Source organism: Sorex fumeus, unplaced genomic scaffold (genome assembly GCF_029834395.1).
Source record: "Sorex fumeus unplaced genomic scaffold, SorFum_2.1 ptg000006l, whole genome shotgun sequence".
NCBI lineage: Eukaryota > Metazoa > Chordata > Mammalia > Eulipotyphla > Soricidae > Sorex > Sorex fumeus.
Window position 1 is genome coordinate 57,619,526 of NW_026606063.1, and position 12,865 is coordinate 57,632,390.

Sequence of the window (12,865 nt, forward strand, 5' to 3'; positions counted from 1 at the left end):
ACCCTTTACTGGACTAGAAACCACAGTTCTTAAATATCACACCACACACACACACACACACATACACACACACACACTGGACAAGTTTATACTTTCTAGAGCACTCATGAATGTTGTTTGTAGCCCCTTATGATCTTTTCACGTGGCTCATTATTTTGATTTGGGTACCAGAGAAATGAATAATTTAGGTGCTCCTTAACTTTCTGAATTATTCTTTCTTAGCTAACTCGTCCTACCACTGGGAAACCACAGAGCAGACTGGTTCACGGTGTATTGAGAAATACCAGGATGTTCTGGATGAAGGTAAAACAAACTACTTGGCAACAGGCATGTGAGAATGTTGGACTGCTGTATGTGTCATTGAATAGATTCCGGTTGTACAGAAAATAGCCTCCTTTATTGATAGGGAACTGAAACACCAGAAGACATCTAAAACAAACAAACAAAAAAATGTCTTCACCACCCCCAAATCCCACCAGCAATGAAGTCACCTCACTGATCTTAACTTGATAGCAATGTCTGGCAGAGACCACCAGGCAGCATAGGAGCCCAGGAGCTACTGTGCAGTAGGAGTCCCAACTATTGATTGGCATCAGGTCCTGGGACACCAGTAATTGATTTCTGCCAAGGCAAGGTGCAAAACTTCTACAGCAAAAGCCCTAAAGCCCAGCATCTGATTCCTGCTGCGGTCAAGTTCATTGTGAGGCCATGTTCTCCTTCCCAATGGTACTGGTCAGGAACAGCACTGGTATGTCCAAAACAACCACACCCACAATGATAGTCACATCATTAACACTACTAAAGAAGCCCAGAGCTTTGAAAGAAGGAGACACCACACCAAGACTATCTCCAGAATTGTGACTTTGTTAGAGTTGGACTGTTTTACAGTCCTTCCTGTCCAACCCTGGCACTGAGCCTGGATTGTGATGAACCTGCTTTGCAGAACCTCGAGCATAGTTCAAAGAACCTCTTTGTCATCTCTGAAGAGAATCAAAGACATTATCCGATTGACAAAGCACAGCTGTAACAAACAAAAGGACTCTCCCCCCCACTCCCCAGAAACTGTGACTATTCAGAGACCCCGAAAGTACTGTCCTTGACTAAGGATTGTATAATCTTTCTTCTGGGTTCTAATAAAGTCAACACAGATATTAGCTTTTGTTAATTATAGTAAACAGGTTATCTTGATTCCTTTTTCACTTGGAGACGTTCACTTAGTATTTGTGCATCAATGCTAAGAAGTTCTGTTAATTGCAATTTTAAATGCTGTATTTATGAAAATTAACTAAATTAAGGACATGGAAAATAAACATCTTGGTTTTTAATCTTCAGATGTGTAGTCTGAAAAATTACATCCTAAAATACAAGAAGTTGTCATCAGAGTATTTGGGATAAAACGGAGTGCCATTAGTTTGGATGTGAACTAAATTAATGAACATGGAATTAGTAAGGAAACCGGTTGACAGGAATGTGCTAGGAATCATTCACAAGAAGAAATAAACTAGAGTGGAAGTATTCTCATTGTCTTTTACTTCCAGTGTTGAAATAAAGTACAACTTCACAGGCTCCCTCTGAATTGCAACACTTGAGAAACAAGATCCTCACAGAACAAAGATTTCTCTAGACTGAAGTCAAGAGATACCTCAGAGCACCTGCCTTGGCTGAGGCCCTGCTGGTTGGGCCCCTTCTCCTAGCTACTCCTTAGGGTATCTTTAGCTATCAGAGCCCTGACTGGCAAAGGGAAGGTCCCAAATACCACTGATGTATCTGAAAAAATCTTTTGCAGTCTGAGGAGTCAGAAATAATTTCTCCCCCCTTTTTAATGGTCTTTACCTTAAATTCTCTCCGCCACGTGGGCACAAGGCAGAGTTTTCACCTGGGTCAGAAGGCTGTGGAACTCTTCCACAGCCTGTGAATGTGCCATGGGGTTGAGCACCAGGTGCTGGAAGAGATTGACCGGCTCCGCGTTCCGAAATGTCTTAGGGATAGGGATGGTGAGGGGCAGGAAGTTGTTTCCAATGAGGAAATGATGGAGTGACCTTTGCTGGAGGCCCCGACCCAAGAACCAAAGGATGTCCTGGAGCCGCTGGGAAATCATGTCTGGCTGCCAGTCTGTCAAGGGCAGTCGTAGCAACAGATGCATGAGTGCTGTTTTAAAGTGGTAAGAGGTGAGGATGGGAGGGGATGCTCCAGGAGGCAAGTTCTTGGTGCCCCGGAGACTGAGTATGATCTGGAGGCACTTGAGGTGACAGGTATTCTCGGGAGCGAAGCGCCCCACCAGCTTCAGGAACAAGTGCTCACAAGCCGCGAAGGACTCGGGCCAGTCTACACTGGTGAGCTGTTCCTGGTCAGGAGCCTGACTCACCAGGTAGACCAAGGTGTCTTCCCGCTGCACCCCCAAAATCAAGCGGATTGAGAGCGAGCGGCCTGAGCGGTAGTCCAGCCGGAGGTTGCAGGAGGTGGTGGACAGCGGGAAGCTGAGCTTGAAGTCATACTTGTGGGCCACAAGGGCCCAGGCATTGCTCAACAGTTTCTGGAACCACTGGGCGGTCTTGTAGACGTCCAAGTAGGAGGCGGTGCACAGCGCTGCCTTGGTGGAGCTGCTGCACATGCCCGAGTGGGCAGGGCGCTCCCGGTAGTGGTGGTGTACCAGGCACAGCACATCCCCCAGCAGCTTCTCGTGCTTACAGACACACTCAGACTCCACCAGCACAGAGCCGCAGCGGCGGCCCAGGGCCGGATCCCGCATCTCCAACACAAACATCATGCCCTGCGGGGGAGCGATGGGCACCAGGATGTCAAATGCCTGGGTGTCATGGACAGTACCCCATTTCTCAAAGGCAGCCCCAATGCCCAGGCAGTCTTCCAAGTGTGGGTGAGCCTCCCGGCGGCCGAGCATCCGACAGGCCTCGATGAGGTCATCCACGAAACTCTCCACGAACTCACAGGTGCAGGGCAAGTCCCGGATGGCATTGTGGATGCGGTGTTTATAAAAGGACTCCAGGGTGTCCCGGGAAGGGAAGCCAGCGAGCCAGTTGGAGGAGGTGACAGGCACCAGGCGCATTTCCTCCTCCTCCTCGTCACTGCTGGATTCATAGGCCGGCTCGTGCTGCATGTTCTGTCGCACGAGTTCAAAGATGAGGAAGAGGCAAAAGAGGCCGGCGTTCCACAGGTTCCCCAGCATCCAGCCCATGGGGCCCGGCCGGTTGGCCTGGAACAGCCACCCCGTGTCTTTCTTGCCCAGCACTAATTCCTCGTCGTCACGGTCTCCTCTCCAGAATTTCTCTGCCTTCTGCTTTTGCTCAGCATCCCGCCTCCTCTCCTCAAACTCCATCTCTAACTGGCGCATCTCCTCGCTCATTCGCTTCTCCAGCTGCCGGCTTCTGGCTAGCGTGTCCAGGTCCATCCGGTCACTGACCATCAAGGGGTGGTGAACAACATACATCACTGCCAAGAACAGAAGGCTTATCACAGCCATGGAGGCCTCCGCATCTGCACAAGTAGGAGGGCGGGAATGAGTGGGGGCTCTTCTGGACTCCTCTGCTCTCCTGGGCATATTCCCCCGGGTCCCTGGCACCCCAGATCCTGGATGGTAACTACGCAGGAGTCACAGGAAGCTTCATAGAACTGGGGCTTGGACAGAGCGAAGGAGACCTGCCCAGGTTTGGGAGAAAGAGGAGCAGCAGGCTATGCCACTCAGTATCTCTACTGCTTTCCTTCCGCCTGCTGTGGGTGGCAGTTAGGCGCCCAGAGTGTGGACAGGGGCTGCCTTCATTCCAGTGCAGGATGGGGAGGGGGAACCTCTAAGGTAGGGTGGCCTCACCCGACTCATCGGCTCACTATGGGCACCAGTCCTGCCTGCTGCTCCTGAGTCTCCCTTCCTCCAGCACAAAGCACTGGCCCGCAGGGCTGCAGGCCTCCTCCTGCCAGGCATCCTGCTTCCTCTGTGACTTCACAATCCTTCTGCTCAGCCTATGTCATCCGGTCCCTCGGTTCTCCTCCCAAGGGCTCCAAAGCCATGGGACTGGGGCTCCCTGCCCCCTGCTTACTGCTGTGCTCCCCTAGGTGCCTCGGGGAAGGCCAGATGCTCCTCAGGTGGTCTGGGCCCATTCATAGGCAAGCGGTTCCAGCTCTGGGCCAGGAACCCCTAGCACGGGTGCCTAAGGCAGGTGAGCCAGCAGTCATCAGCTCCTCTGCCTCCCTCGCACCCTTTCCCAGCCACCTCCACCCTCACAAAGGCTTCTTGCATTCATTCCACTAGTTTGCAAGCTCCTGAGCTTACCTAGTCAAGCAGAACTATGCCGTAGACGCAGAGGCCAGGTAGGGGGCCTCTCCTCCCTTGGGAACTTGACCTGGCTTGGTTTCACCTCTCCAGCAGCCCTGTTAAAATTTACGAGGTACCAGGGAACTGCGGATCCAGGGGCTGTGTGCCCCTCCCCCATCCATAACTTCCCCAAAGTCCACTCCCAGAGATCAGAATTCTCTGCCGCCCATCCGACCCAGCCTCCGCTGGGTTTCTCCCCAGACCTGGGGGCAGGTTACTCACTCACCGTCGGTGTTAGCAGGAACACCGTCTTAAAGAGACAGCGCGGCCTGACCGCGCCCGCCTTCTTCTCGGCGGGCTGGGGGTTCCGGAGCCCTCGTCAGGTCCTCCCGCGGGTCTGGCGCCGACCCCTTCTCCCACCGAACACACCATGTTTCTACGATAGTGTATCGGATCGGCTGTCAGGTTAGGGCAGCCGAGGCTGCACCGTGCCGCGCACAGCTCCGCGGGCGCCGGCCGGCTCCCGGGTTCCCGCCGTCCAGGCTCCGCCCCGCCCCGCCCCAGCCCCTCCCACCAAACCACGCCCTCCCCGCCCACCCCGGGGCAAGCTCCTCCCTCCCGCTAGGCCCCGTCCAAGCCCCGCCCACTGAGCCACGCCCGTCCCGCCTATCCCAGCGCGAAGCTCCACCCACTCAGCCCCGCCCAAGCTCCGCCCACCGAGTCCAAGTCCCACGCTGGCGAGGTTGATCCTCTGCTCCCCAGCCGGATCGCATAGCTCTGACTGCGGCTGCTGCGGCCACACACTGGAGACCTGGGGTGGGGGCGGGGGCACTTAGGCTGCAGCTGCCCGGCCTCAAGTCTCATGGGTCAGGGGTCAGGCAGAGCTGTCTTGTCATTTTCGCTCAGCTGCGCTCTGTGCGGAATATACTGACAGGATTTCGGTGCCAGGATGCTGATGGATAATTAGGTATCCACAAGGATGCAGGTAGCGGAAGAATGTAATATCCACTTAGCGCCGCTCTGCGCAAAATGGTACGGAGATGAGTGCGGTGTCAGCTTGCACCTCACTTAGCCCACACCCAGATTTAGGTGTTTTTCCCCAACCCTTTTCTCCTATCAAAGAGATTCCCTTGTGAAAGCACCAGACAGCACCACTTTAAGGCTTTGCCTCACCTCTACTTGCCTGACCTCCACCGGTCATGTGGAGATAGAACTCCTCAAACATGGAGCTGGAACCATAGTACAGCGGACAGACACTTGCCTTTATCGCAACAGGCCCACGTTTGATCCCCACTACCACATATGGTCCCCCCCAGCATGACTGGAGTGATCCCTGAGCACCACTGGGTGTGGCCCCCCCAAACAAAAACAAATCCTCAAGCTTTGGGGCCCTGAGAGATAGTAGAAGAATAAGGTGCTTGCCTTGCACACAGCAGACCATACATGCACAGTTGGATGCTGGCAACCCATAGGGTCCCCTGAGCCTCTCCAGGATGATCCCTGAGCAGAGCTAGGAGTAAGGTCTGAGCAGCTGAAGGTATGGTCCAAAAACCAATAACAAAACAAAACAAGAATCCTCAAGTTACAGGATAGTAACCACTGTAGCACTGTCCTCCCGTTGTCCATTGATTTGCTGGAGCGGGCACGAGTAACGTCTCCATTGTGAGACTTCTTACTGTTGAATACACCACAGGGAGCTTGCCAGGCTCTCTGAACCCCAGGTCGGCCTCGTGCAAGGCAAACACCCTACCCACTGTGCTATCACTCCAAGATAGTAACCAAGAATCTGATAAAGTTCTGTGACTGGACAAGCCTCAAGGCCTGCTGACAATCACCAGCAGAATAGATTTCCTGAAAATGATCTTTATCAGAAAGAACCCAAGGAGAAAGGAAGGCAATGAACTCTTGAGACTAAAGTCCCTCTGTTAAAAGGACTGTCATGGGGTAGGAGTGATAGTATAGCCTGTAGGGTGTTTGTTTTGCAACCAGCCAACCAGTTCGATGAGATCCTCCCCTCCCCACCCCAATACCACCAGAAATTATTCCTGAGTGCAGAGCAAGGAGTAACTCCTGAGCATCTCTCGGTGTGACCCCAAAAAATTAAAAATAAAAGACTGTCAAGCTTCAGTCCTCTTTAAACAAATGGCAAATCATCAAGGACCCAAACAGCTTGGACAGAATTTTTAAAAAAACTGGCCTATATGACTAAGGAGCAGGGAAGTCTATCTCTGGTTGACTGTGATGAAACTGAAAACATACCTTTCATAAACCTGAATGACAGATTACTACTAATTTTGGGGGTACTGAAGCCTCACATGTGAGAATTATTGCTTTTAAAGTTACATCATGATGTCAGGATGAAAAAAAATTACATTTATTTCAGTTCTCATCCTTTTCTTCCTGTGTCATTTTTTGGTGTTGCTATGATTGTTTTTTACTTGAGCAGGCCCAGTAACGTCTCCATTGTGAGACTTGTTGTTACTGTGTTGGGTATATTGAATACGTCACGGGTAACTTGCCAGGCTTTGCCGTGCAGGCGAGATAATTGATGAACAACGGGAGGACAGTGCTACAGTGCTATGATTGTTTTTACCATGAGGGAGTGAGGGGTAGAAACTGGGATGCCTAAGGCAGTGCCCTAGGTATTGAACTTGGCACCTGGGGTGGTGCTGGGATCAAACTTAAAAACTTATGCTTCCAAGGCAGGTGCTCTACTCTGGGGGTTCATCTCTGGGGCCCCCCAAAATACATTATAGAACATGCAAACAATTGGTGTTTAGAAGCTTGAATATAGTCCTATTAGGATATTTTTCCCCACTTTGGTTTTGTTTTTTCAGGTAGTACCTGGTGCTTCCCTGGTGCATAGCTCAGGGATTGCTCCTGTGGTGCTCAGAGGATCATGTAGTGCCAAGGATCGAATCCAGAGCTCCTGCATGCAAAGTGTATGTCCATTGGGCTGGAGAGATTGTACAGCGAGCAGGGCACTTGCATGCAGCCGACCCAAGTTCAATCCCCAGCACCCCTTATGGTTCCCCCCAAGCACTGCCTGGAGAGCCAGGAGTAATGCCTGAGCATTACCAGGTATGGCCCCCAAACAAACAAAAGAAAAGCAAAACAAAACAAAGCCTGTGCCCAACATGTAAGGGTTTTGGGGGGCTGGAGGGTAGGTGGGTTGGGATTTTTTTCTCGTTTGCTTTTTTTTCCTGATTTGTTTTGTTTTTTGACCTTCAGCTGTGCTGGTGCCAGATATCAAAACTAGGCCTCCCTTATTCCAAGTCCATGCTCAGTCTATTAAGCTATCTCTCTGGTCCTAGGAAGCTATAGTTATAAGGAACCTCAAAGACTTGTTTACATGTTTACAGTGTGTGAAAATGTAAGGGCTTATATCTATGGCTATTATATAAGGAGCATAAACCTTGTGTGAAATATCTGTTCGTGTGTGTGTGTGTGTGTGTGTGTGTGTGTGTGTGTGTGTGATGCCAGGGATGGAACCCAGAACCCTACATATGACACATACTTTCTTCCACTGAGTCATATACCCAGCAGCATGTTAAATACTTGAATTCATCATGTATTAGCAAGCCAGTAGTATCAATGGTGAATTTTGTTTACTCATGAACTTGGAAAAATCAGTCTGGGAGAGCATGGCAGGCATGAGGCAAGAGTTTGATCCCTACCCCCACCTACCACATTGTCTTGTGGATCTTGCCCCGGCAGAATGAAAAATCTGGCATACCACTGCTGAAAATGTGAGCGCTGGACCTAAAAGTGGATGACCTCCAGCATGTACCATAACTAAATTTGCAAGCATTTCAAACTATTGTGAGCACCACAACCAAGTGTGCGAGCATTACCATCAAATGCAATGCTCAAATCGTAGTTGTGACTCCGTTTATTGAAACAACAACAAAGGGGAAAATAAAAAAAAAAAAACAGCGATTATACGGCAGGTAGGATGTTTGCCTTGCACATTGGGAAACCGGCTTCAATTAGAAGTATCCTATATGGTCCTTGGATCACTGGCAGGAGTAACTTCTAAGTGCAGAGCTTACGGTAACCTCTGAGCATCACTGGGTGTAAACCAAAAACCAAAAACAAAAGGGGGGATAAAAACATATTTGTTATTGTAAAAGGATATTGACTTTCAATGGATACTGACTCACTCTGGCCCCCTGCTAGCCCCCATCTCATCCCTGCTTTAAAAAAAAAAACTAGTTTCGTGGCTTTTTACTAGAGATAGATGCTGAATATCCCGACTTGCCCTACTGCATATTAACTTACAATCTCTTTTTGAGTTTGGACCTAAGATGAAAATTTTTCTAAATAGAAACTGCCCTCAACTGAATGAGCAAATGAGCAATGAGCACTGAATGACCAAAAATTAGCTTTTGCTGCAGACTTGATTACCTTTTACTGTTAAATTAGCTTTTTTTTCTTCTGTTAAATATTTTTAGTGTTGGCTTTCTTAGTAAAAGAAAGTAAAACCCAGTTTTTTACTGTTTTTTTTTTTTGGTTTGTTTTGGTTGGGTTTTTTTTCTTTGCATTTTGAGTCAGACCTGATGATGCTCAGGGGTTACTCCTGGCTCTGCACCCAGGAATTACTACCTGGCGTTGCTTGGAGATGCCAGGGATCAAACCTGAGTTGGCTGTGTGCAAGGCAAATACCCTATCCACTGCACTGTCACTCCAACCTCTGTTTTAGCTTTTTTTTTTCACTATTAAATTAGGTTTTATTGTTGCTTCAAACTAAAATCACAAAGCAAAATGTGTATAAATATGAAACAATCTGTGGTGAAATCTTTTCAACAAATGTTGAGTTGCAAGTAATGTCCTTCCTGTGTTATCTAAAGATAAAATAAGAAACAAGATGCCTATTTCCACATAGATTTTCAGCAGATATACTTTCAGATCTCAAACTAGAGTTCTAGTTCATCAGATACCAATGTAAGAAGAAAAGTGTTTCAGGTAGGGCTAGAGAGTACAGTGGGTAGGGTGCTTGCATTGTATGTGGCCGACTCAGATTTGATCTCAGCATCCCATACGTTTCCTCAGACCCACTAGGAGTAATTCCTAAATGCAGAGCCAGGAATCACCTCTCAGCAATGCTGGGTGCGTCTGGGAAAAAAAAAAAAAGAAAAACAAAAAAAGGAAAGCATTTCATGTGTGGCATTGTGGTTCAAATGGTGGAAAAGATGCCTGCATTTTTTTTCCCTTTATTTTATTTTATATTTTTTTTAAGTTGTAGATTTACAATTTTTTGTGCTTTGGTTTCAATTATACAATGATCAGATACCCATCCCTCCACCAGTGCCCATTTTCCACCACCATGGATAATATCCCTCCCACCCCCATCCCCCCATCCCCCCTGTCTCTGTGGCAGGGCAATCCCCTGTGTTCTCTCTCTCCTTTTGGGTGTTGTGGTCTGCAAAAGAGGCATTAAGTGGCAAACATGTTCAGTCCATAGTCTACTTTCGACATGCATATCCCCTCCTGGGAGGATCCTCCAAACATCCTTTATTTGGTGCTCCCTTCTCTATCTGAACTGCCCTTTCCTCTAGGATACCCAGCTAGCCTCTAAGTTACGGAGTAATCCTCCTGGTGCTGATCTCAGCTATTCTTGGGTATTAATCTCATACTTTGTTACCTTATATCCCCCAGATGAATGCAATCTTTCTATGTCTATCCCTCTCTTTCTGACTCATTTCGCTTATGATGCCTGCATTTTTAAGGTGCTGGGTTTGATCTCTAATACCAGCAGAAATGCTCACTGCTATGTGGGGCTCCCAGAACAATTTTGTTTGTTTTGGTTTTGGGGCCACACCCAGTGGTACTTAGGGCTCTGACCTGGAGGGCTTGGTAGACAATGTGGGAAGCTGGGGATAGAACCCCTGTCAGTCCCATGCAAAGCAAACACACTCCTACTGTACTATTGCTCTGGCAATAGTACTATTGCTCTGACCCACCAGAACAACTTTTTTAAAGGAAGTGCTATATTTTATTTTTCAATGGGGGTGCCACACCTAAAGGTTCCTGGTTCTGTGCTCAGGAGTGGTCCCTGCAATGCTTGGGGAGAGGGGATATATGACCAAGATTCTGTAGGAGGCAAGGTAAATGCTTTAATCCCTGCACCATCTCTCCAACATGGCAATGCTAAATTTTAAAATACATTTAATTTTGCAATTGAGTGTATTTCACAAAGTCTTCAATAATTAACTCTTACTGTGTTGATATACTAGAAGGCAAATATCAAGAAAAGAATTTAATCATAGAAATGCCTTCTGTGAAATAAAATGTTCAATTAAAATCTTAGGCTGAGGATTAATCAATCAATATTTGGTAGTTACTATATAAAAGACATTCTCAAAGAATCAGTCACTTATCACTTAAGTGATAAGTGACTGATCACTTAATCACTTAATCCCCGTTATTCATCGATTTATTTGAGCGGGTGCCAGTAACGTCTCCATTCATCCCGGTTGCGTGCTAGCGCAGCCCAATGGTATCTGTTCGTTTTAGGAACATGTAGAGCCTCAAACCGATCATTTAGGGTCTTGACGAAGAAGTCTGACCATCTTATAGGTGGGCGTCCACGTGATCTTTTGATGTCTCGTGGAATCCAATCAGTAATGGCTCTAGTCCAGCGGTTGTCTGTAAACCTCATTACGTGTCCAGCCCATCTGATTTTTGATGTCTTGGCAAATGAGACAGCGTCCCTGATTCTTGAGCGTTGATGAAGATCAGAACTCCGGATTCTATCTCTCATTTGAGTGAATCGTGATATTCCAAGCATAGTTCTTTCGATTCCTCTTTGAGAGACCCGAATAGTGTTCTCATCCTGTTTTCGTAGGGTCCAGGTCTCTGAGGCATATGTTAATGCAGGAAGAATAGTGGAATCAAAGAGATGTGCTCGTAGCTGGAGGTTCTTTGTCCTTTTAGTTATTTCTTCAATGCTCTTGAAGGCATTCCAAGCTGCTCTCTTCCTCCTGCGCAACTCAGGTGCCAGGTCATTCATCATGTTGATTTCTCGACCTAGGTATATATAACTGTTGCATTCGGAGATGGTGGTTCCTTTGAGAGCGAATGGAGCGTCAGGAACAAGGCTGTTTCTCATAAACATTGTCTTCGCAAGATTCAGCTGTAGTCCGACCTTTCCACATTCACGGTCAAAGTCGTTCAGCATTTGTGCCGCTTGGTTGATGTTTGGTGTTATTAGAACGATGTCATCAGCAAAGCGGAGGTGGTGTAGTTGCCGACCATCTATCTTCACTCCCATGTTTTCCCATTCCAGCCGTCGCATGATGTTCTCGAGGGTGGCACTGAAGAGTTTTGGTGAAATGGTATCACCCTGCCGAACCCCTCTCTTGATATGGATGATTATTTCTTTGTAGAATGGTGAGATCTTGGTAGTGAATCCGCAATAGAGCTCACGAAGGATCCTGATGTATTGAGTTTGTACGCCCTGATTGGCTAGGGCTTCTATGACCGCTTCCGTCTCAACAGAATCAAAGGCCTTCTTTAAATCAATGAACGTTAGACAGAGTGGCATCTTGAACTCCCGAGATACCTCAATGAGCTTGGTTACTGTGTGGATATGGTCGATGGTACTGAATCCTTTTCGGAATCCAGCTTGTTCACATGGTTGTCCTTCATTTAGTGTTCTGCTAATCCTATTCAGGATGACTCGAGTGAATAGTTTGTAGATGACAGACAATAGGCAGATTGGGCGATAGTTGCCAATGTCGTGGATGTCTCCTTTCTTGTATAGTAGTACAGTCTTGCTGGTTTTCCATTGGGATGGAACCTTGCATTCAGACAGGTAGCGTGTGAAGAGTCGAGCCAATGTATTGATGAGTACTGATGGTAAGTTCTTCAGGTGTTCAGGTCTGATCTTGTCTGGGCCAGGTGCTCTTTGTTTCTTTACAGACGAGATGGCATGTTGGATTTCGGAAGGGAGAACATTGGGAACGACATATCCATCATGTGGTATGTGGTATGTGGGCAAGTGGATGTGGCTATTAAAGAGATCTGAGTAGAAGTCATGAATAATCTTCTCCATTGCCCTTCTGGAAGATGTGATAGATCCATCATGATGTCGGAGGGCAGTCATCTTGGTTTTGTAGTTGGTGAAGGACAGGCGGGCATTACGAATGTTTTTTCCAGCTTCTGCTGCATCTACCAGTACTGCTGCTCTCCTGTTTTTGAGGTCATCCTTGATGGCTTCTCTGCACTGTTTTGCCAGTTCGGACGTTTGCTTGTGGTTGCCTGAGGCACGTGCCAAGCCACGTTGGCGAATAAGTTCAAGAGTGTTCGAAGAAAGACGGTTTTTTGTGGTTATCTCTCTCTTGGCATTCCTTGCACAATCATGGAGGTGCTGAATCATTCGATCGTATTCTTCATCAATGTTGTCAATGACGGCATCTTCCCATGTTGCCGCAACAGAGCCAAAGAGTTCCCAGTTGGTGGTTGTTCTGGGAGTCCTCTTCTTAAACCTTGCATTCTTTTCTCCTCGTTCTGTGAGGTAGAATTTTGCACGAAGAAGATGGTGGTCTGATCCCATTTGGAATTTTGGGACAACAGCAACATCGGTTAGGCAAAACCGCC

The 12,865-nt window shown here is 47.8% G+C and overlaps 1 protein-coding gene across 1 annotated transcript; it reads right to left on the bottom strand.

Moving 5' to 3' along the window:
* Positions 1 to 258: 258 nt before the first annotated feature.
* ITPRIPL1 (ITPRIP like 1) lies at positions 259 to 4,792 on the bottom strand. Its single transcript, XM_056124438.1, has 2 exons — positions 4,551 to 4,792; positions 259 to 3,492 (listed from the first exon to the last, which is right to left on the bottom strand). The coding sequence occupies exon 2, from the start codon at positions 3,476 to 3,478 to the stop codon at positions 1,835 to 1,837; it is 1,644 nt and encodes a 547-aa protein (XP_055980413.1). The 5' UTR covers positions 3,479 to 3,492; positions 4,551 to 4,792; the 3' UTR covers positions 259 to 1,834.
* Between the last annotated feature and the right edge of the window lie 8,073 nt (positions 4,793 to 12,865).